This window comes from Nannobrachium achirus (genome assembly GCF_963921795.1).
Source record: "Nannobrachium achirus genome assembly, chromosome: 8".
In the NCBI taxonomy this organism is placed as follows: Eukaryota; Metazoa; Chordata; class Actinopteri; order Myctophiformes; family Myctophidae; genus Nannobrachium; species Nannobrachium achirus.
The window spans coordinates 28,019,659-28,043,651 of NC_137817.1; the positions used below are offsets into that span (position 1 = coordinate 28,019,659).

At 42.2% G+C, this 23,993-nt stretch overlaps 1 protein-coding gene across 2 annotated transcripts in view; it reads left to right on the forward strand.

Annotated features, from left to right (window-relative positions):
• pde3a (phosphodiesterase 3A, cGMP-inhibited) overlaps window positions 1-23,240 on the forward strand; it is a 76,328-nt gene extending 53,088 nt beyond the window's left edge. For both annotated transcript variants that reach the window (XM_080731378.1, XM_080731379.1), the window contains 13 exons: window positions 3,547-3,692; window positions 8,755-8,882; window positions 9,312-9,558; window positions 10,428-10,498; window positions 10,718-10,917; window positions 11,919-12,056; window positions 12,632-12,743; window positions 13,079-13,186; window positions 15,732-15,931; window positions 17,432-17,635; window positions 19,118-19,279; window positions 20,634-20,931; window positions 22,564-23,240. In XM_080731378.1, the coding sequence (XP_080587504.1) occupies window positions 3,547-3,692; window positions 8,755-8,882; window positions 9,312-9,558; window positions 10,428-10,498; window positions 10,718-10,917; window positions 11,919-12,056; window positions 12,632-12,743; window positions 13,079-13,186; window positions 15,732-15,931; window positions 17,432-17,635; window positions 19,118-19,279; window positions 20,634-20,931; window positions 22,564-22,883 (2,334 nt within the window). In that variant the 3' untranslated portion in view covers window positions 22,884-23,240. The remainder of the gene's footprint in view (window positions 1-3,546; window positions 3,693-8,754; window positions 8,883-9,311; window positions 9,559-10,427; window positions 10,499-10,717; window positions 10,918-11,918; window positions 12,057-12,631; window positions 12,744-13,078; window positions 13,187-15,731; window positions 15,932-17,431; window positions 17,636-19,117; window positions 19,280-20,633; window positions 20,932-22,563) is intronic.
• Window positions 23,241-23,993: the final 753 nt, after the last annotated feature.

Consider the following 23,993-nt stretch of genomic DNA (forward strand, 5'->3'; position numbering starts at 1 on the left):
TACTAAACATAACTGCCGATCAGGACCGTATGCCCTTCAGAAAATGATATGCCCCGAGGCCACAGGGGCCCTGATACCCCGTCTGCATTTCCCCAGCTGATTCATCCTATCTAATGAGAATGGTGACCTCATTAGCTGCTCCATGATATCCGTAGTTACCTCTCAATTTTGGAGAATTGAGTGTGCGAGAAGAATTGTGGTCGGGAGATTACAAACAAAAAAATCAGAGGCACAAAATTGTTGTTTAGGAGAAATTTGGTGAGGTGATGAGAACAGTTGACAACAGTAGCATTTACATTAAGTACTGTAGATGAAAATGTGTTGTCGACATAATGATAATGGAAAATTATTAGCAGTAATATTCGTATGGTCCTTTTGGTTTTTACAACTGGTTAAAACTGCTGTGTTATTACAGTATATGTGAGGTAAAGGTGTATTAGCACACCCACACACACACACGAACAAACAGACAAAACAACACTTTTGTACTTAAAAAAAAGTACATTTTGCTTACCTAACTTTTACTTGTAACTTGTGGTATTGATACTTTTACTTAAAGGTAGGGTAAGTGATTTCACTTAAATTAGGTTTCAATTTCATGTAGGTCAAGTGCGGGCGGGTCTTGGTGCGCCCCCACTCGACCATGATTGGAGGAAGGCTCCACTCTATCCTGATTGGAGGAAAACATGTCACCCAACAGTTTTGGTGGAGCAACTGAAACTGCCTTTTTCTCCTCACAGGGGATAAGGCCGAAGGCCAAATATGGACCAAACACTCTATAGTAACTAGCACTATCAGAACATAGGCCATTTGTTATTATTTGAATTAAATTAAATCACTTACCCTACCTTTCAAATAAAAAAAGAGTACCACATGTACGTATCGTATGTACTTTTCCCATCACTGCTCAGCATATGCATCATCATCATTTCACCCCTTCTTACTACAGTAGCACTTTGCATTGCTCAAATGTAGCTGACAATGACACAAAGGCTTCAAGGGGTCTATTTAATGTTTTACAAGACTGCCGCCTTTCAAAATGCATGCAGGCACTTAAGGCAGCGGAGAGACTAAATAAAGCGTGTGATGCTATGCAGGATAGGCTACCAGGAGAGTGACTAGTGGCTTAAATGCCCGCTGCCTGAACGCACTCAACTGCTCAACCCATGCAGTGGAACTCATTGAAATGCTGCCTCATTCCAACTCATTGGGAATTCACTGGTCTGCATGAGGTGATCATGTTTAAACTTGGTGATTCAGATCTCTTGTGCTGTGCATTCGAATGGCATTTGATTTGCTCTTCAGAACAGTGACAATGGAAATAACAAATGATGTATGCAAAGATCATGATGTAAATTGAGGCAATTGAAACAGACAACCAACACACAGTACTCAGGCTCTTCCAGGCACGTCCACACATAGACATCAAAGGGGGCTTGAGCCCCTGCCCTTTTATCCGTCTGTAAAAAGTGCCCTCTCCAGACCTTGAATGCCGTTTTTAATGTGGTGAAATAAAATTAAAACACCCTCTTTCCATGCCATACTCGAAGGCAGCATTCAAGAGAATTGCCTCTTCCAAACTCTCTTGAACTTGAATGCAGCATCTTATGTTGAAAGAATTGCCCTCTCTGTGTAGAAATCCATGCTGTTACCTCCAGTATTGACTTGATTATGCTTAGTTCAGTGTGGTATCGAGTGTCAAAAATAGCCGACCTCCAAGCTCACAACGTGTCGCGCTGTGACGCGTTGTGATCTTGGAGGTCGGCTATTTTTGATATTTTCATCAAATGCCCTTTTAGAAATTTCAGCCCCTGCCTCTCTAACATTCTCTGCACGTCCCTGGGCTCTTCTGTAGTTATTTCGATGGAATTTTGCACAAAGTATGCAAGATAGAGGGTGCCAGATCCCTTTGAGTCACACCCTACCACTACTTCCTGTTCATCCACAGAGCATTGATTCTAGTGCTAGTCGTTTAATCCATTAGATTTCACTTTTTTCTACTTTTAGTACTACAAAATACATTTTAATTGTCTGCTTCATCTTTTTACCGTTCGTTGCTAACAGCTACTTCTGCTAATGCTAACCGTTAGTTCCGCTAATGCTAATTCTAATACTGAAATGCTAATGCCAATTGTAAAACAAAAAATGCTAAGGCTGCATTCACACTAAAGAGTGATATACCCTCTCCTTGTCCTTTGAAACTGAGGCTTGGAAGAGGCATGAAACCATGTGACTTCCATAGAGAATGAATTGGACGACACCCCCCCCCCCCCCCCCCCCTCATTCCCAAAGGACAAGGAGAGGTTATGACTTTACAGTGCAGTAGCGTAGCGACCCCCCGCCGTGCCCCAATGCGAGGTTTTCACCACAGGCCTATTCTCGGCTACAGTTCTCAGAATATGGACACTAGGGTTCAAGTGGTTAATATAAAAAGGATTGGAAGATTTGGAGGACCCCCTGTAGTAACTCTGAGGACCCCCTGTTGAAGACCCCTGGTCTAAATGCTATTAATTACCTTTGAGTGGAAATTCTGTTCCTAATCCTCCTCCTCCTCTAATCGAGTCACGGACTGATCAACAATATCCTACTTGCTTCTGTAGCCTACAACTCTTTCTTTTTTAATTTGGTGGCGGGCCCACCAAAGAAATCAGATCAGCATGGCTCTGATTAGTTTCAGAGCCATGCTGTAAAACAACTACCGATAACAGCCCTGAACACTAAACAGACAGCAGAGAGAGCTAAAAGTAAAAAGGAAACAGCTGTCCTCAAGCAACTGATCAGATTGGGCAATCAGTAGCACTCGTCAAGAGGGGCAATAGAGTGTCTTCTCAATCCGGTAAGCATTTCAAAATAAAGTTTTATTTCTTTTTTTTGCTCTTTTTTTTTTCTTCCTCCGGAGCGGTGGCGGGCCCCAGAGCGGTTAGAGGAAATCTTTTAATCCATTTCCCCAAGCTGAAATATACACTGAAACTGCAAGGCTGTGGCTGTTGCTGAACACACACAGCTCAATGTCAGGAATATTACACGGCTCACCGGCCCAGGTCATGACAATAATATTAATTATAATTATAATATCATCAATTGTAATTAAGTTACAAATCATATACAACAAAAAAATGATGCTGATGGGTTGACATGGTTACTTTGGCATGATGCATCCTGAAGAACTCTGTATTAGCTTCATGAGCTGTTTATACACATGTGCAGCTACAGTCGTTTATATTTTTGATGACTACAGATGTGTAGTTGTGATGAAGACGTGTCAGTATAACTTCCGAAATAAGTTGTTTCATGAATGTACTACTCTATATCTTTCTGATTATAATGAATATCTGTAGGTATAGCCTAGGTTACAATGTCCAACTTTTTTGTGTTTGTGTATTTAGTTTGATTGTTCTGTGTGTGTGTGTGTGTGTGTGTGTGTGTGTGTGTGTGTGTGTGTGTGTGTGTGTGTGTGTGTGTGTGTGTGTGTGTGTGTGTGTGTGTGTGTGTGTGTGTGTGTGTGTGTGTGTGTGTGTGTGTGTGTGTGTGTGTGTGTGTGTGTAGCGTCTCAGGCGGAGCTTACCCCCAGGTTTGCTTAGAAAGATCTCATCGTCGTGGACCACCACCACCTCTGCCACAGGGCTGCCCACCATTGAACCGGGCCCTCTTCGCCGGGACCGATCTGCCAGCATCAAACACACCACTGACAGGTAACGCTAACACAACTCTCACTCACCACATCACTGCAGACTGACTGACTGAGGAGCTAACTCACTCACTCACTCACTCACTCACTCAAGTTGATAGTCTGTGTTGGTCGCACGGAAATTAATAGAATCAGAATTATTTGTATTGCCAAGTTTGTTTGCACATAAAAGGAATTTGTGTCATTGCGATTGGTGCATTACACCCAAGGATATTTGCAAATGATGATCTATGAATTAAGAAGCTATGATTGAAACGATATACAATATTATGTAATATACAATGTACAACACAGGCCAGCGGATCTCAAACGTATTTTAGCTTTTCCCTGATTTCTTCTTTATTATACTCTTAAGTATTGGTCATCAAAACTGATTGTGGCATAGTGTTGCTGTCAAACTTTTTTTTCTTCGTTCTATAGTTTAATTGATATTAATTTATTAGTGAATTCATTTTCCCCATTGACTTATATATCCATAGCCATATCTGGAGTTTGTGATGTCAGAAGTAAAGGTATTGGCCAGCTCCATATATGGAGATCTAAGTGATGATCCAGTCGTCTCCATGTATGGCTATCAAGGGTCAGTGTTGTGATCTTCATATATGGTGCTCCAGGTGATGATAGGCACACACAATTAAAAACTACTAGAAAGATGCAATTGGAAATTGCAAATGAGGCTTCCTATTTATTGTCTGGATAGCCCAATTGTCATGTGAAGCTTGACCAAACCTCAAGCTAGCACCACTCCCCCATTGAACTCAATGGACTTACTCTATAATGGGGACGTCACCGATAATGCTGCTTCCTGATTGTCTAAACGTTTATCCAGGAAATTAAGAAGAAAGCTACACTAGAACAATAGTGCGTTGCCCTCTAGGCAACCACACTAATTAAACTTTTCCCAAATAAGGAGATGACTGGGATTTTAGATGTCTGACATCATAGACCACATGAGAGTGACACAGTATGTCCATATATGGGCATTCCAAGACATGGGCTTAATATTGATGACATCAGGGAACTCCATATATGGGCAAAACCTGCGGGAACCTTCCGTGTTCTAAGACGGTTTCTCTACCCCTGAGCCACTGCCGCCCCATAAAAGGGACAAGGACGGAATGGTTTAGCACACACGCTCAAATCGGGACAAGGACTGACAGATACAGAGATATTTGACTCGTGTCCCATCTTTCTAGTTCATTCACCCCTCGTCATTCTCCCCTCTGGAGACAAACTGTACACCCAAGTTCTACTTTACTCTCATTGGGCATCCATTCTCCTCTGTGCCTACTTGTCCTCTGTGTTGACACCTATTGCACAGCCCACATTTACTCCTGCTTCTTGCTCCATTTTTAGCATTTATTTATTAAACGTCATTGGCTGCTGGGTGGAAACCTTGTATTTCCAAAACTGTTACTTTTCAGAACATGGAAATTTGTTCCAATGGATCCAATATAGTTCATATTTTGTCACATGCTCTTATTAATACTTTTCATTGGTTCAATAGTCAGAAAACCCACAGACACACTTTAACAATATTTGTACCTGTGGGACACTGGGATGGCACTGACAGTATGTGTCAGTCACTCTTCAATTGTGTGAAGGGGAGTTACTCACTCCGATCACCCATCATGCTAACGGTGATTGTACTAACAGTGGTCATTATACAGTATACCGGTACATAGTATTTTGCATACTATGATGTACTAAATGAACAGCTGTGAGTGTGGTCTAGCCAACACCAACTCTGGACTCCTGGATTGCTGCCCTCCACTCTCTTCTATCTAACATCAGGGTCTAGAGCTCTTCAGTGTTGTTAGCTTAGCTGCCACAGTGCATCTATGTAGGTGGTGCGGTGGTACCTTTCCTGGCTTCACCCTGGGTTGGCTCCGATAGTGTCAGTTTGCTTGTCTCTAGTTCTGGGTGCCAGACGCAGGGCCCTGCCAGCCTCATCCTTCTCTCTCTGACTTTGTCTGTGATCCGTGGTAGGTCTCCAATAGAAGACCACATTTCTGATGTGGTCCGTCCGTGTGACACCTAGCGCCATTCGTAGCATTCTTGTGTAGACTCCATCCAGGGCCCTTTCCTGTTGTGCTGTGAGTATGTCTCAGCTCCATAGAACAGGGGTTTTCAAAGTGGGTGACGGGGCACCCTGGGGTGCCGCGATGGCAGTCCAGGGGTGCCACGAGATAATTTGATAATATTTGAAATTTATTTGGATATTTATAAATACTAGCCCTTACCCGTTCAAAGATATGAGCTCTGAAATGATGTGCAGTGTGTGGGTTATGGGGTGTGCACTCGTGCACACAGTATATGAGGGATGGAAAGTAACTTTAACTGGTGCTTACATGATAATATGTAGGAGCATCAATGTAAGAAATACCCGTTTCGTTTAATGGCTACAGAGATACTGTGTACCGATCTGCATGATTTTTGGACAACATCTGTAACAGGGCCAGACAACCCCCCCCCCCCCCACCCTACCCCACCCCCCCGCGCGCCACACACACACACACACACACACACACACACACACACACACACACACACACACACACACACACACACACACACACACACACACAGCTGGTTAAACATGTTGCCTCATGCTAGATGCAGAATAGATATGCCTCATGCTAGATGCAGAATAGATAGTAGATACACCAGAAAAATGCTAATATACAGCATACGATTTGTGACAAACGGGCTTCACAGTTATGTCAGGTGTGTTCATATGCTAATGGTGATGCGATTTCAGATCAATTGCTCCAGCCACTGAGGAGAAACACTGTTACAGACGGACACTCAGACAGACGGACGGACAGACATTCGGAAAATTATATGTTTGATATTTAGTATAATTTTAAACTTGGAAGTACAAAGTTATTTTCAGTCAGTTCTAACCAAAATGGCTATTATCTCAACGTTTTCCTCACAACATAATCACTAAAATATCGTCACTGTCGGGCAGAAACCTCGTATCTCCAAGTTTCAAATCTGTACGTATTTTGCCCTGCTTCATCATACAAGACCGTCGCACAAAACTAGTGAAAACAGCCGATGTGCATGTAGATCTGCAGTTTTCACTAGTTTAGTACATTTTATAGATGATAAATACAAAACGAACGGTTTTGGACATACAAGGTTTCCACCCGACAACGACGATATGCTATAAATATAAGGTGCTGGGAATGAAAATTATATTTATGGGGTGCCCTGAGACAAAAGAGTTTGGAAACCCTTGCCATTGAACAGTACTGACACCACTGTAGCTACGGACAGCCGCCTCTTGAGGTCTTCTCCCATGTCTGATTTCCACACTCTCCTCGTCCTCATCCCATGCATGGCATTCCTGGCAAGTGCCTTCCGGACCTTTAGGTTCCGTTGAAGCAGTCCAGGCCCATCGAGATATTTGAAGTCCTCGACTGCCTCAAGCACCTTCCTGTCCTCAGTGGCAATGCGACTGACAATGTGTCATGTACATAGACAACTGAGAATGTCAAAGTGGAATGAGGATTGCATCTTCAGTATGCCAACAGCATACAGTATACATTCTGTGTGAACACACTGAGAAATGAAATAGTGTATTGGCCAATTCTGTTAATGGTGTGGGGTTTTGAAGCACTGTTACGAAAATGAGGTTAGCGTTTCAAGAAATAAATCCACATGATTGAGAAAAACTGTACATTTGTTGTACATTTGCTCCTTTTCCACTTTCTCTCACCCTCTCACCCCCTTCATTATCTCCGGATATGTAACCAAACACTGCTATAGGCTATAGAGGCTGGAAAACAGGTAGATAAAAACATAAATATGCATTGCTGCACTTTTTGAAAGGGTACACAGAGGGTAGTAGCAAGCATACAGTATTCTGCATTGTACTTGCATCATGTATACATACATACATGTATTATGTTTATCCCGGCATCTTGCTCATGCTTAATAGCTTTTTGTGCTTCATTTATCACACCCAGTTTGTTCCTGTTTTAAAGAGTTTTTACCTCCTGTCATGCAATTGCTTTCTCCATCATTCCTTCTCTCCCTCCTTCCTTCTCTCCCTCACCGGCTCGCTCACCGGCTCGCTCGCTCACTCACTCACTCACTCACTCACTCACTCACTCACTCACTCACTCACTCAATCAATCAATCAATCAATCAATCAATCAATCAATCATATATTTCCCTCAGAATCCATTCAAGTGAAATAATATGAAGTCATATTGTGAATGGCCTGTTTTGCTGTAATGCTGTGAGAAAAGGCAACCAAAGTTACTGAATATTCTAAGAAGCCATGGAGGAGGTGGTTTGTATAATGAAAGTGGCTCTTACATGGGATCTGTCAGCGTTGCACAAAATAAAGTAAACACACTGGTTTTCGAAAGTGTTTTTTCTCTGTTATGTCATATTCGAGGGTCTCCTTTTACTGTATACTGTAAATCTCATCTGTTTACTTATTCTTATTCACCCTAACAGCATGTTACTTTTTAGTTGTTCTTATCTTGACATTCACATTGATTACAATAGTTCAAAGTGACCTAGGGGGAAAAAAAATCTGAAGCTTTAGTTTATATTTATATGCGTGATTTGTTAGTGTTTGTGGAAAAGGCTACTCACATTTGGAGGATTAACAGCTGTTAAGTCTGGCAGTCTTGGCAGCAGCTACCTCTGACTTCACATGCATTTCTTTGCTTGTGTTTCAAATCCGTTCCTTGGAACAATTTGAGTAGTGTGTTGTGGTCTGTATTAGGAAGAGACATTTTAGACCATGCCTCTCAAGTCATCTGACAAATTATACTAACAACATGTGTAATTAGTTTGAGCTATGACGGTGAAGCGAGGCAATACTTTTGTAAGGAGTCTGTCTGTTTGTGTATGTCTGTGTATTATGTCTGCAAATTTGCCCACTAGATGGTGCTAAAGAGGCACAACTGTGCATATCTCTTATGTCGCCTTGTTGTGTTTGTTTGTATCATTGACCTGGCCAGTCTTTCAAACATTAAGTGTGTAATATAATTCTATTATTATTCTAATATAATGTTCTTTTCTTTATTATCTCCTTATAGTTTTTTACCCAGTGATTCATGGAACAACTCTGTAATGCTGACCATCTCCAAAAGCCGCTCAATGTCTGCCTCTTGTACTGCTTCTGTCACCTCCAACCACCTCTATAGCAAACCACTGGGAAGACCAGGTGTGTGTGTGTGTGTGTGTGTGTGTGTGTGTGTGTGTGTGTGTGTGTGTGTGTGTGTGTGTGTGTGTGTGTGTGTGTGTGTGTGTGTGTGTGTGTGTGTGTGTGTGTGTGTGTATGTGCACATTCTTGTGCGTGCATGCGCGCATGCGTGTGTGTGTGTGTGTGTGTGTGTGTGTGTGTGTGTGTGTGTGTGTGTGTGTGTGTTTTATACCCTCATTAAGCATTTAATGAGGGTATAATAGGTATACCGTATAAGGAATAATAGGGGTTTGTGTTTCCACTATTCAAAATGTGCACATACAAATTGTCAGACAAAGATTACTATAATTGTGTAGCATTCTAGTATCACTGTTTTTTAACGGATATTATCTAGCCAAAAAAAAATATTGTAGCATCTATTCAATCTGAGCCATTCCCCCTCTTCTGCAGGTTTCCCCCCCTCCAACATATCACCTCTGGGCTCTCCGTGCCCTTCCCCTCCCAACCAGGGCACGCCGGTGTCCAGCCCCACCACCAAGACCTGTTCCGTTGAGTTCCCTGAGCCTGCAGAGCCCCGGACGGACCGGGCCCCTGGCACTGTGGCCTCCAGGAGCCACCACAGAGCCTTAACACACAGCCAGAGCGCCCCCAGCTCCGCCAACCCCCCCCACTGGTGCCCTCCACCACTCTGTGGCAGGTGAGCTGTAACCCCATGCACACACACGTAGAAGACACACACACGCACGCACGCACGCACGCACGCACGCACGCACGCACGCACGCACGCACGCACACACACACACACACACACACGTTAGACATACGTGTTAGACACACAAAACAGATACTAAATATTGAATAAACCAACTCAAAAACTGTCCTGGGTTATCCCAAAAGCTTGAGTAGACGATAAAATGACCAAAATTAATGTTTTTTAAGTGAAATATCCCTTTAAATATAGATTTTGTTGAAAATGAGGCCCACACTACTCTTGACCAAATTTATTTCCATTTCCTTCAAAATCTCTTAAAAATGAGCCGGTTCAGTTGGGCATGTGTCAGCAACACTACCAAGATTTTGTGAAATAAATTCGGCTCTAAAAGTGGAGTATGCATCGCCCTTAGTGTTGAAGTGTCCATGGGCAAGACTCTGAACCCCTAATTGCTTCCGATGTGCAGGTTGGTACCTTGCATGGTTTCCTCCGCCATCGGTGTATGAATGTGTGCGTGAATGGGTGAATTTAATGCACAATCTATGTAAAGCGATTTGGATAAAAAGCGCTATATAATTGCACCCTTTACCATTTTTACCAGAGCAGTATAATCAGAGAGTGGTGTCACCGCGGGGTCAGAAACAGCGCTGGTCACGTGGTTCATTGTCACTTTACACCTCATAGACTTCAATGCATTTTGTAAACTTCCGGTTGGCCGTTTGTCACTATACGCCAATAGATGTGTGTGTAGAAGACCTGGCCCCATGAAGTGAACGGGAGTGCCGCAACTCTCCATTCTAGGGCTCTGATTTTTACCATTTATGCATTATCCACGGCCTCTCTCTCGTTCTTAGCTGTGGCAGACCATTCAGCAACCAGCAAAATCATGGGGCCGAATCCATTGACAAAGCCGAGAGAATAACAGGTATGCAGCAACACACTGTACAGGCTATTCCAACTTCCATCATACAATGTCTGTCTGTAATAGAAAGTCTGTACTTGATCCCGTAATTCACTCTGTTTTTTTGTCTTGTGTGATTTATGAATAGATAATGCTCTGCTTACCGTAAGTTTGGAAATGAGTGTTAGCTTACCGTAGATTGCTCAATGGCGATGGTCATTTCCCTCTGCTGTGTTGCTACAGTAGATGAGCGCGTAGTGGCCTCGTCAGACTACGACAGCACCTATGACAGCACTTATGAGACCAACCACAGTGACAGCAGTGACTTTGCACAGAATGAGGAGGAGGGGGAGGGGGGTAAGAAGCCCCCTGAAGCACGAGAAGAATGCAGGCAGTATCAGGCTGAAGGCAACGCTCTTCATCCTCTCCTCTCGACCCCAGAGGTAGGGAGGCAGAGGTGCTTCAGTGTGTTACATGTCAATCCAGAACCCAGGTTTTATAGTATTATTTAATACTTTGGCTCTTGTTATGCAATGTCTAGGTTCTTCTGGCGTTATGGAATTGACTTGTAATTCATGCCAAAACCTACTGCATCCCTTAAACAATGTTATCCGTTATACTCTGGCATCCAGTTGTACACAGACATAATTAACTTGGCATTTACAAACATAGATATAAGGCATGAGCACCCAATATCTTTCCATGGGTACTTGAACTACTGTTTCAGAACTTGTTGTTGGCATGCGCCCTTTCCTTTCGACACAAACAGCTCCAGCCTTTGTTTGCAACTCTGCAGGCGTTATGTTGCTCTTATTTTTCTATGCATGTATCATGCCGACTAAACTACACCACACGGTAATGGTTAGGGGTAAATCTAAAGGGTCATTAACATTGTCCTTGCACCAAGGGAGTCCCCGAATCCACACGCTAAACAGTCACACTCCATAATTGGATTGCGCAGCTGTGTCCAAACAGTGTCCCCACTGCTTCCGTGTCTCCCTGAATCATGTCCATGCAGAAACTGATTTGCCATTATAACAGATCCCAGCGATCAAACTCGACATCACAGGTGCTCCCTTAATCTTGTATTGGGAAATGCCAGAACACTAATCAACCGGATAGGAATCTCATATACCTAGCTAGGGTCTAGTCCAATATAAAAATTGGATTGTAAATATTATGAGACCATGATCTCTATGAATGAGGATACTCATTTAAAATGAATTTAAGAAGTTATTATTACAAGTACCTATGTGCATTGTTCAACTGTAAACCTTACGCTACCGTTTATATAATTGTAATTAGAGTAGATGTAACCCTCAGACAAGAAATACACATGATAACATTTACTCTACAGTATGTAACCCATGTAACAGTATTCCTTCATAATGTATATGAATGTCATGTGGCCATTGACCTCTGAACCTTGGTCTTTGACCGTTAGGATAAGCCCATCCTGGCTCCAGAGCCTCTGGTGATGTCGGAGCTAGAACCTCTGTGGAGTCAGCTGACCAACTGGAACTTCCCCGTCTTCACTCTGATGGAGAAGGCCCACGGCAAGAGAGGATGCTGCCTCAGCCAGGTAAACTCTAGATCAGTGTTTCCCACACAGTGGCTTGAAACCTATTTTTAGGTCACGGACCCATTTTCATGGGTCACACGTGAATGGGACACACGTAAATGTCCCCCTTTTGACATTACAAATATATATGCCGGCCACAAAGTATGTTAATAACATTGCGGTCAGTCTTACCCCACTGGTGTACAGGTTTAAGAAAAATCGTAAATATTGATATGTAAACTGTTTATTATCAAAGGAATAAAACATTTAAGCCTGTTTAGTGGTGGATTATGTGGAGGCGCCATGCTCTGAAACATAGTAGGTAGACAACATCACTACAGGTGCAACTTTACCACTGCAGCAGCAATACTCAACCTTCATAGTGGCTCTGAAATGTATTGTGGACACTAGATGGCCTTAGTCTGCCATCTACTGGCAAAAGGCAATTAATACAACTACCAATTTGTTATTGTTTATTCTCTGGAAAAGCAACCGTGTGAATAATGTGAAGTAATGACTAACAGACCAAATAGTATTGTATCAATTGATTACACGAAAGGAAAATAAATGCGATGATGGTCCGTATTGTCTCCAAGGTTTCCTATAAGCTATTTGAGGACACAGGCCTGTTTGAGACCTTCAAAATTCCTGTCCAAGAGTTCATGAACTACTTCCACGCTCTGGAGTGTGGATACAGGGAAATCCCATGTGAGTATGACATCATCGCATGACAACACACTCCATTTCGTCGTTGTCGGTGGAAACCTTAAAAAAACGATTTAAAAGTAGTGAAAATAGCTGATCTACAACCACACAACCCCTCACGATTTTTGTGCGACACTTTTGTATGAAGTAGGGCTTTAATTTACGAGAATTATTTTTTTAACTTTTCAAGTACTTGATTGATGATACTGTAAAAGTGCATAATCGCATTTCATATTCCCTTCTTCCTTCATTTTGCGTGAATGGTTTCTTTATTTTCATCATGCACATGGTGTGGTCTTATTGCCCATTCAGTTGATTTAGTTTCTCTCTCTCCCCAGACCACAATCGGATCCATGCCACTGACGTGCTGCATGCAGTGTGGTACCTCACCACTCAACCTGTGCCAGGCCTGCCCACACTGCTGACAGACCATGGCTCCAGTGTTGGTGAGGACTGATAACATACAGTATGTAGCCAGGCATGCGCTTGCCAGGGTTTCCCTGTCTGCTTATTATGAGCGACTTTGGGCTTGTTTTTTTCTGCAAAGTTGGTTGTACATTTTGGTAGTTAAGGGTTACGCTTTTTTTTTCTTAAGTGCAGTTGCTTATTTGGGCGTGTTTCCTAATGTTGTTAAACCAGTGGTTCTCAAACATCTTCATGTCACGGACCCCCAAATTAATATGTGTTTATCCAAGGACCCCACATCTAAAAATATTTTGTGCCAGGGACCCCCATACCAGATGTTAAAATATTTCCAAAATATTTTAAACATTTTCACTTAAGAAGAAAGAAAATGCAGATCTGCGAGCTCGCAGCGTGTTGTATCACAAGCTTGTAGATCGGCAATTTTCAAAAAGGCGATAATGTAGGTTTAAAGTGCTCTTATGTTAGTCGCTTCTTTTGGGCTTGTCTTCATAGACCTGGTAGCTTATTTATTTAGTTAAATATGGCAACACTGGCACTAGCCCCAACTGTGCGCTCACCCTTTGCACTAGCTCCAGGACTCATATAGCGTTATAATCGCTGTACCCCTTCTGTCCTCTACTGAGAGAGTAGCACCAAGATGTGGCGTTCATTTTTCAATTGTAAATTAGAAAGCATTAGACAGATGCTAGTTTGTTTATGTGGTATCCTATAGCTTCAGTGTACCACTTGTTATATAGATAGCATATTGTTTGGACAGATGCTAGGTTAATTGTTTACCTGGTATATTATCTTGCTGATTGTACATTAAGTCAAGACTGGGGGAAGTTGTATTTTTTTTACTTTTTCCCAGTGTTCTATAGCCAATTTGAAGGTGACATAGTCATAGTAACATTGACATGTTACTATGCATGTCTGTAGTACAATCAGGGTGGTGAGATGATATTTTGCCGTGAAACAAATGTTTCTGTCTTCTTTTTTGTTTTTTTTACAATCTTTATTGGATTTCATACAGAAGCGTCCTCACACAGGCTGTCAAAACCATGGGAAAAGCAGTTGTTTCACAGCAGAATATCATTACTACTGACCTTTTACTGCAGACATCCAAATGAAACATGACAATTTTACAATATCAAAATTACGATAGCATGCTTGGTCAACAATAAAACCTTTTGCCTGGACTCCCCAGTCCTGGATCACAACGCTATCATGAGACCATGTCCCAGAGCTACTGTGAGGTAGCAGATAGGGGGTAAGCAGGCACATGAGCTCCTGTAGGTTCATTGTTTACCTGGTAGCCTAGTTTCTTTGAGGTGCTACTTTGTGTTCTTTGCACTCTATTTACGTGGCTATTTATCTTGTTGGTTATTGACTGGATTCTAAGTCTTATAAATGCCTAAATTGTAATTGTACAGTACACTTGCAAAAGTGAGTAGTGGCCCTTGTCTCAGCCGGTGTCATGTTACAACCAATTTGAGTTTTTAAACACAAAGGAGCTTGTATTTTCAGTAATTGCCCTACATTAGTTACATAGTAGCAGACTTGTCAAAAGTGCAAACTCTTAGTTTTTACATTTTAAGTTGAAAATGATATAATTTGACATGAAACATGAAATCAAAGGTACAGTTTTATATACCTGGAACAATTAATATTCATGTGAGGCGAAGTCCAAACTCCACATATCCCACTCTAGAATTGGCTTACAGAGAATGTGCACTGAAACATTTATGACAAACATTTAGACACATACAAAATAAAGACTCACGTTGAGAGTGTAGATTCTATATTTTATTATAACATAATACAGTACATAGAGCAAAGTAACATGGAAAGCTGTTCTATGGGTTGCAACAAGAGATAACCAAATCCAGCTTTAGATGAAAATAAATGTAATAACAGTTATTAACTACAGCATAGAAACAGTGGAATAATCCTTCAGTCATCTGTAACCTACTGTACTGTATCTCAGTCTCTCTGTCTCCCTCTCCCTCTCTCTTTTCTCTCTGTCTCTCTCTCTTTCTCTCGTTCTCTCTTGTCTGCTTACTATGTTGATCTGCATCGTGTGTTTTGATCATTCCTAAAGCTGTGAGCCAAGTCGAGTCTTCTGAAACCTCTTTCCTATTTATTTTAACCCCTCTCCCCTGGGAGTTATGCAACATCTCTGTCAAAATGATGTGCATCTTCCCTTGTATGCCATGTGCCATGTAATCAGTGTTTCAGAGTTCAGCTAGGACCTGTTGGCTCTTTGTCCACATGCACATGTCTTGAGAACACTGAGATTTCTTTTCCTTCTTTACGATTCAAACTATTTTTTCTTGTGAACTATATTTTTATCTAGTTGTCTGTTTTATATGAAGCTATTTTAAAGTAAGTAGCTAACTAAATTATGTTGACAAAGCTGTGTCACATATTGTAATAGGAGCCAACCTACAGCTGTACAAGCTTTTTGGCAAAGGGATTTGGTGTAGATGGAGAAAAGGTACAATACAGTTGCAACTCAGGTCTGTTTTACTAAGAAAAGTGGTACAGTAGGTGGTTAATGAGTATTGTTCTCTGCTCTGCCCATAGACTTTGAGAATGGCATTACCCCAGATACCTACGGTTTCCTGACGTCTAAGATGAGCTCAGAGTTGGAGGAGGGCTATGGCTGCCTGTCTGGCCTAATCCCTGCTTTGGAGCTGATGGCCCTCTATGTTGCCGCTGCCATGCATGATTACGACCATCCTGGAAGAACCAATGCCTTCTTGGTGGCCACCAGTGCTCCACAGGTATTTGTAGAGCTGGTACAGTTGCCTTGGCTTGAAGGAGTGCAGGGCGAGTAACTACAGGAGTTCTTTTCTAAATTCAACATAATATGCTGTTTGAAAGGCAATTGTTACCTTGTTTTAATTACGCAATTATTAAAAGCTGTGATATGGGGGCACGGTGGCGCAGTCGGTAGTGGGTTAGATTCCACCTGGGGACGCTGTGGGTATTGGGGGCGTGTTCTCTCCTCTGCGTCATCAGTGCCCATACCCTAGTGGGTTAGCAAAAGTGCCTTTCTTGTGGAGTTTGTATTTTCTCCCCGTGTCCCCTAGGGTAGATCACAAAAACATGCAGTAATCCTGGTCTGTATAATGCCTTCCCCTGGCCAGCCGGGGAGCTTGATGGAGGGGAAAGTAACTGGTTGGAATAACGTGTTCCTTCCCCGCGCTACGTCCAACTGGGTAAACTCCCCACTTCCAGGTGAAAAGAAACGGGTTGGACTCCTTATGCATTGAAGGAAGCATGAGGACAGTCTGAGCTGTTGTCAATGAAGGCACTTTTGTTTTTCTTTCTTAGTTTTTAAACATTAACAAACTGCTTCACAGTGGTGCTGGTAAAACCAATGCTGGGGTAACTATGAGATTCACTTAGAAATCTATATTTATCTCAATGGAGATGATGGCCGGGTTTCCCAAAGCGATTTTAGCCCTTTGTAGCTCACGTCATGTTCCCGGGTTTACATGGGTTTGGGCAGCGTGACTTATTTAGCCCCCTATAACTACACCAACATTCAGATTTCACAAACAAAGTGCTTAATAAAGTCTGACACGTGTCTAAATACGGTACGGCATTCTATAATTACCCGTATCCTCCGTGTTCTTTAATAAGAAGCCTTTTCATCCAATCGTTTTCTGTTTTCCCATGTATTTCCGGACCCATTTTTGCAAGGCCACGCCTACATCTCAGTGTCCATTGATGGGGTTGGTGTGCGCATGGGGAACGCCAGGAAATACAAGGAAACACACAGAAAACGATCGGATAAAAAGGCTTCTTATTAAAGAACACAGAGGATACGGGTAATTATCGAATGCCGTACCATATTTAGACACGTGTGAGACTTTATTAAGCACTTTGTTTGTGAAATCTGAATGTTGGTGTAGATGTACAGGGCTAAATAAGTCGCTCTCCCCGAACCCATGTAAACCCGGGAACATGTTTCTAGTCTAGGTCTCTACATACGACCATGCGTGAGCTACGAAGGGCTAAAATCGCTTTGGGAATCCCGGCCAATGACAGTAGATGATCATTGTGCTCATTGTGGAGATTGACAGCTCCTGATATTCTATCGAGGTGAACTATATCTAGTGAAGGGTGCAGCATATTTAGCTTGCAGCTTCATCATCTAAGAAAGGAAAAAAATTCTGGCCACGTCCAGTCACCTCCCATAGATTTGGGCATGACTTTCATGCTCTCATGTCAATGAAATTCTGCTTTCTCTCCCTCTCCCTTGTTACCCCTTCCAGGCCGTTCTTTATAATGACCGCTCGGTGCTGGAGAATCACCACGCAGCTTCAGCCTGGAACCTCTTCATGTCTCGACCAGAGTACAACTTCCTGTCCAACTTGGAACACGTGGAGTTCAAACGCTTCCGCTTCCTTGTAATCGAGGCCATCCTGGCCACTGACCTCAAGAAACACTTTGACTTCCTGGCAGAATTCAATGCAAAGGTGAACATGGCCAACCGGCAGGGCTGTATATGTTCCATAGGCCGTATCAGCAAACAGTAAGGCAAGCAGTGGTGGAAAAACATTTGTTACTTAGGTAAAAGTATCAATACTGCAATGTAGAACTATTCTGTTAGGGTGCCCTCACACCAAAATACCTATAAGAGTGGAATCCGCGTTCCGCCAATGCATTTCAATGAGAAGGGAGCGTTTTTTGCAGAAATCCTCTGCTGGCATGAAACCGCTTCACTCTCATTGAAAGGCATTGGCGGAACTCGGATTCCACTCTCATAGGTACCTTGGTGTGAGGGCACCCTTACAAGTAAAAGTCTAGAATTCAAAATGTACTTGAATAAAAGTATGAAGAGTTGGCATCAAAATGTACTTAGAGTACCAAAGGTAAAAGTACAAAATGTACAAAATTGACTATTTTCAAATAGTCTAGGTATAAAATAGGGCTAAAGTGGCAAATGTATGTTTTTAATATTATAATTTATATATGCAAAGTACAGGCGCACTGGACTATAAGGCGCACTGTAGTTTTTTAGAAAATTAAAGGCTTTTAAGTGCGCCTTATAGTCCGGAAAATACGGTAACTAGTAACTAAAGTTTTTAAATAAAGTAAAGAGTAAAAGTACAATATATGGATCCGAGATGTAGTGGAGTAGATGTAAAAGTATTGGAAATTGGAAATACTCAAGTAAAGTACGAATACCTCAACATTTTACTCAAGTAAATTACTTAAGTAAATGTACTTAGTTATTTTACACCACTCAAGGCAAGAGATAATGACCATCAAACCATCTGCTGTCAACAGTATCCATCTTGGCATCTTGACAAAGTTATTACAGTGTCATTGGTTAATTCTCCTCTCACTGTATTTTTGTTCTTCTTCGCTCTTTTGTGGTTTCCTGTATACAAAGTTATGTTGCCCTCAAAATCCTTTAACCCATTTAGACCGGGAACACATTATTACGCATTATTTTATGCTTTAACTATTAAAAAATAGCAGATATACAAGCTTGAAAATTTGTGCAAGTCTTTGAATATGTTGACCCAATTTTAAGTGTCTTCTAAATCCTTCTAAGGTTTTTTGAAAAACCTATTTTTCTATGTCAGTAGTGCTCAAACCTTTTCATGTGAAGGACCCCCAACATGATATGTATTTGGCCACGGAACCCCACCTCAAAATATTTAGTTCCAGGGACCCCCCAGAAGCAAAATTTGATTTACAAATGTTCGCTTAAAAAATACATATTCAGATTTGCACACAGTTTCACGACTTTTCTAAAAATAGCAGATCTACAAGCTCGCAGCGCGCTGTGAGCTTGTATATCTGCTATCTGCTAAGTATAAAAGAATTCCAGGTCTTAACCAAATGTATCAGAATTCAAGTCAACGTTTGGAGAACCCACAAATAGCCTTTGTAGCCCCATGACCTCATGAAGCTTTTCTCTCCCCACCTCCCTCCGTGTGCCTCTCCAGGTGGGTGACGATGCCGTGTCTGGTATCGATTGGACCAATGAGAACGATCGGCTGCTGGTGTGCCAGATGGCCATCAAGCTGGCCGACATCAACGGTCCACTGAAATCTCTGGAGCTGCACCTGAAGTGGACGGAAGGGATTGTCAATGAATTCTATGAACAGGTATGTGATCTTCATCCTGGGAAACTAAAATGTATGCCTTTTATTTACTGGTTTACTAAAGAGCTCATTAACGGGGGAGACCCCCGTTAATGAACAAATACTATAGCAATGTTTGCTATCAGAATATAGAGCTTTTTGTCACTTATTTTAACAAAATAATATCACTTACATCACCTTTAACTCTATCCACGCTTTGAACGTTCCCGTTCGCCCCATTTTTGACGGCGGCGCAATGCCAATTGTACGTTCTTTGGCTCGTTCTTTTGTACCTTGGTTTGATGTCTGTAAACTGATGAGGGGTCGCGCGAGTGTGTACCGTTGAGACAGCTCCCGTAAAAGTACTCTCAAAAACCCACTGGACGTTAGCATCAATGGAGCAACAAAACACTTCCATGTGATTTTCTCTGGATCTATTGCTCTGTAGCGACCTTGACCTACGGTAGACTACTGCGGCCATTTTCACATCAATTCTTGCATGAGGCTGCCCTCTACTGCTGGTAGAGCCACGGTACACCTCTTTAAGGAGAAAATAAAAAAATAATAATGAAAAAAAAAAAATACATCTTTGTCTATAACATCGCAAAGGTAAGGTGCTTTTGCTGGCACAAAACCCAATAATAAATAAAAACATCTGGCACTGAAAAAGTTAATATTCCAAAGAAAATACATATATTGTATGTATAAATTCATGCATATACATTTTATAAGATGCATTTTACTGTCTTTGTCATACTTACTATATGCTTTATTGCGACCGTCAGGTCACAGTTACTATGAAAACCTGCAGCTCATGCTAGTAGCGCCCCAGCTGTGAGCAATCTGCAACGCACCACACAATAGGTAACGAGCCACGCAGCTGTGGGCAATCAGCAGGTGTTGTGTCTGTGGCTTTCACACACAGCCAGCTGGGCCGCTCGTCTCCAACAGATGGCGCCAGAGCGCCACTGGAAGAGAGGCACGGTCCAGTCACTATAGCGGGCGGCCAACAACAACTTCTCTCAACCGCTGTCGACCTGACGTTCGCTCCTCGCCCTTACGGCGTGTTACTTGTTATTTTATTATTTTGATATTATATTGTTTAGACCACTGTTCCCCAAGCACTGAGTCATGACCCACGGGTGGGTTATGGGAGATTTAAATTTGGTCGCCAAAACATTTCTTCTTTGAAAAAAAAGAAAAGAAAAAAATCTATTGCTGGTTAAAAACAAACCGATAATGACTTACCTCTGGACTTAATAGAATAGCCTAAAGTGATCCTGGAGAGAACTTGCTGCTTGGTTCCATTGAAAAAACATAAAACTGTTGGAAAAGGAAAGAATCACTTATGAATCACTTGTGTTACTTACTGTTCCAGGGAGATGAAGAGGCGAGCTTGGGCCTTGCCATCAGCCCATTCATGGACCGCTCAGCACCACAGTTGGCTAAGCTCCAAGAGTCTTTCATAACTCACCTCGTGGGACCCCTCTGCAACTCCTACGATTCTGCTGCACTCCTGCCCGGACACTGGGTTGACCTCCCCGAGGGAGAAACCAAAGAGGAGGAGGAGGAGGAAGGGGAGGGGGAAGTGGGAGAGGGAGAGGGAACAGGAGCGATAGAGGAGGAAGACGAAGATACGGCGGAGGAAGATGCGTCAACAAGTTCTGAGAACTCCCGTATGTGCGCACCTCACATTGTTTCTTTGTGATAGAAAAACAGTCTCACAGTCCTTCATGTTCTCTGATTTCACTTCCAGCTACCCATGGCTATGTCAAGTATAGCCAGTGTTCATTGTTAAATCATAAATCGTTTAATTTTGCAGTAGAGAAAGGGAGACTAAGCTTTTACGAGATCAGTTTAGCGAATGAAAAGCATGTGTTTGAATCTAGAACTTCACAATTACCCATTAACTTGATGGGATCCAAAAGCCCTTTACGAAACGAAAAGGTTTTGGGTCATAAAAAAAAAGAAAAAAAAACTTAGGGGGAGCTGCTGATGGAGTTTGCTTCTCCCCCACTCTCTGGTTGTCTCTTGATTTAGCGTTTGTTAAACTATTAGTTTCAGTGAAAGTCTTCTGCTTTATACCCACCGCCTTATAAGCCTGGGCCTGTGGAAAGGTTTCCTTGTAGAGGCAAGATGTCATTGCAGTGTATTGATCTTCACAATCTTTACAAGGACAAATGCCCTGAGAGTTTCATGCTTGCTTGAAGATAAAAGAGGATTAAATGATGATATCGAGGGCTTGGAGCAAAAAGGGCGTAAGTGACATTCTCAAATATTTTACAGGACAGCTTTCCATTGATTGTAATAATTATTTAATTGAAAGCTATATGTTTAATCATTCTATACTTTAATACAGATTAGGCTTCAATGAATATATTTTAAAATACCTTTTTAATGTTTTTAATTACCATAAAGTATTACAATCAATGGAAAGCTGTCCTGTAAAATAATTGAGAATGTCACTTACGCCCTTTTTGCGTCAAACCCTCGATATGATAACGCAGATGTACATTTTATCCTCAACCTACCTGACCGAAACTGCCAGCTCAGTGTTTTACTGGAAAAATCACATGCAATGATAATGATCTCACAAAGATATGACCTTTGGGCTAGTATTTTATGAAAGGCATACTTTTCCATTATTCATTCAATAGAGTATAATATCACAGTGTTATAAAACTATCAATAAATGTGTACTGTGTGGCTTGCATCAGAGTTCAGCTATAGCATCTTCCCATTTAAAGTATGAAGATGGCATGTTGAAGATGGCATGTTGTGTCACTATGAATATCTATGCCAGGGTTCCTTGAGGGGGTTCCAAATGGACCCCCTTCATTTTGTTCTGTGACCTAATATAATGCATGTTTTTTTTAATGCATGGTATCTAACACGACACAAAGGCCGTTCTGTCCGTGACGTTAGTTATCTCCATACAGAGTTCCATGCTCATACGGACACTCATACAGTACATACACACAAAGCCAGACATAGGAGCGGTTAGCGCCGCTCAAAAACTGGAGGTCCTTGAGATGAAATATTTTGAGAATCACTGAGTAAAAATGGGCATGGCCATAATCTATAGCAGTGGTTCCCAAACCTTTCAGGACGAGACCTGAAAGAGAGATTAGACGTTTGCCCAGGACCCAACCTAGTGAAAATAGCAGATCTACAAGCGCACACTGCGCTTTTAGATTAGATTGTAGGTTATTTTCACGACTTCTTAATTATTATATATTTGTATTAATGTAATTCTTAGATAGTTTATTAGTTTATTTGTGTCTAACTCCTGGCTTGGTGTCTCACAGAGCTACAAGCAATAGTGAAGAAGACAAGGAGGAGGAAGGTCTTCTGCCAGATCACCCATCATTTGCTGGAGAATCACGAGATGTGGAAACGAATCATAGAGGCAGAGGCCCAGGAGCAAGCACAGAGGGAGGAGCCTACCTGCATCAGCTGCCCCAGCGACCCAATCACAGCCATTAACGAAGAGGAGGAGGAGCCAGCCTGCAAAGAGGAGGAGCAAATAGATGGTGACGAACAGGAAGAGGTGGAGCGGCCTCTAGAGGCAGAAGAGGTGTCTCCTGAATCAGAGACTTCAGAGGAGAGAGTGGAGGAGCCGGAGTGATAAGATGACAAACTTTATGCTTTTTTTTCTCCCCTTGAAACCAGGAAGCTCAGAGTTATTTAAAGAGAGAGAAAAATAAGTGTTTGTTTCTTTCAATTTTAACTATTGATATGGTAGCCAGCACATCACTGACACAACACTGTAGAAGTTGCTTTGGGTAATACGTGCCTAATGAAAACAGGGTCAGAGGATAGAGATGACATTATGCCGGGTGCACAGAGCAAGGGAGCTTGTGTTTGTTTTTATTCCGCGCCAGGTACACCCCAACCCCCCACCCCTTGTCCAGGTTCTGCGCTGCAGACCATTAGAGCATTCAAGCAGCATCAATGTGGTGTCATTAGCTGATGTCGTCAGCTGAAAGCGTGTGTGTGTGTGTGTGTGTGTGTGTGTGTGTGTGTGTGTGTGTGTGTGTGTGTGTGTGTGGTGGGGGGGGGGGGCTTTGCAAGGCGCTCTTGTGAGATAAAAGAAAATCTGTGTCCATTCCGCATGCGGCGCGACCTTGTGTACTCCAAGCAGATGGCGACTGAGAAAGGGTCATAGTGTACAGTACATGTGTATACATGTGTCTACACAGTGCCCACACGCACAAACACACGCGTGCGCAGACGCAAAGATGCATACTACGTACTTACACAAATCTACAGTAGAACAGTAGAAAACAAATACATTCCATGTAGTGACAGAATAGGAAGTTTAACAAAGAACCCTGTGACTCTAAAAAGCTTTATTCTCACTCAAGGAAAAACAACATTGTTTGGGGGAGGTTTTGCGTCACAAAATGTTTAAGCTATGTCTTCTTCCTGTCTGCTCTTATGTGTGTGTGTGTGCGCGGTATGTGCATGCATGCGTCCGTGCGAGCGTGTGTGTGTGTATGAGAGAGAGAGAGAGAGAGAAATATTCGGTCCAGTACACCTATCTGGTTTAAGACAACACAACTCAGGAAGACAGAAACCCACAGAGTAAGAGAGAACAGTATCTCTGTTACTAAACTTCCTAAAGTCGCTTAAAAAAAGGAGAAAAAAAAGATGCTGTTTAAACACTGTTTCATATTATTATCACGATTTAACCATTATACAGACTGCCAACTGAAGTACCACGTTGTTTATAACA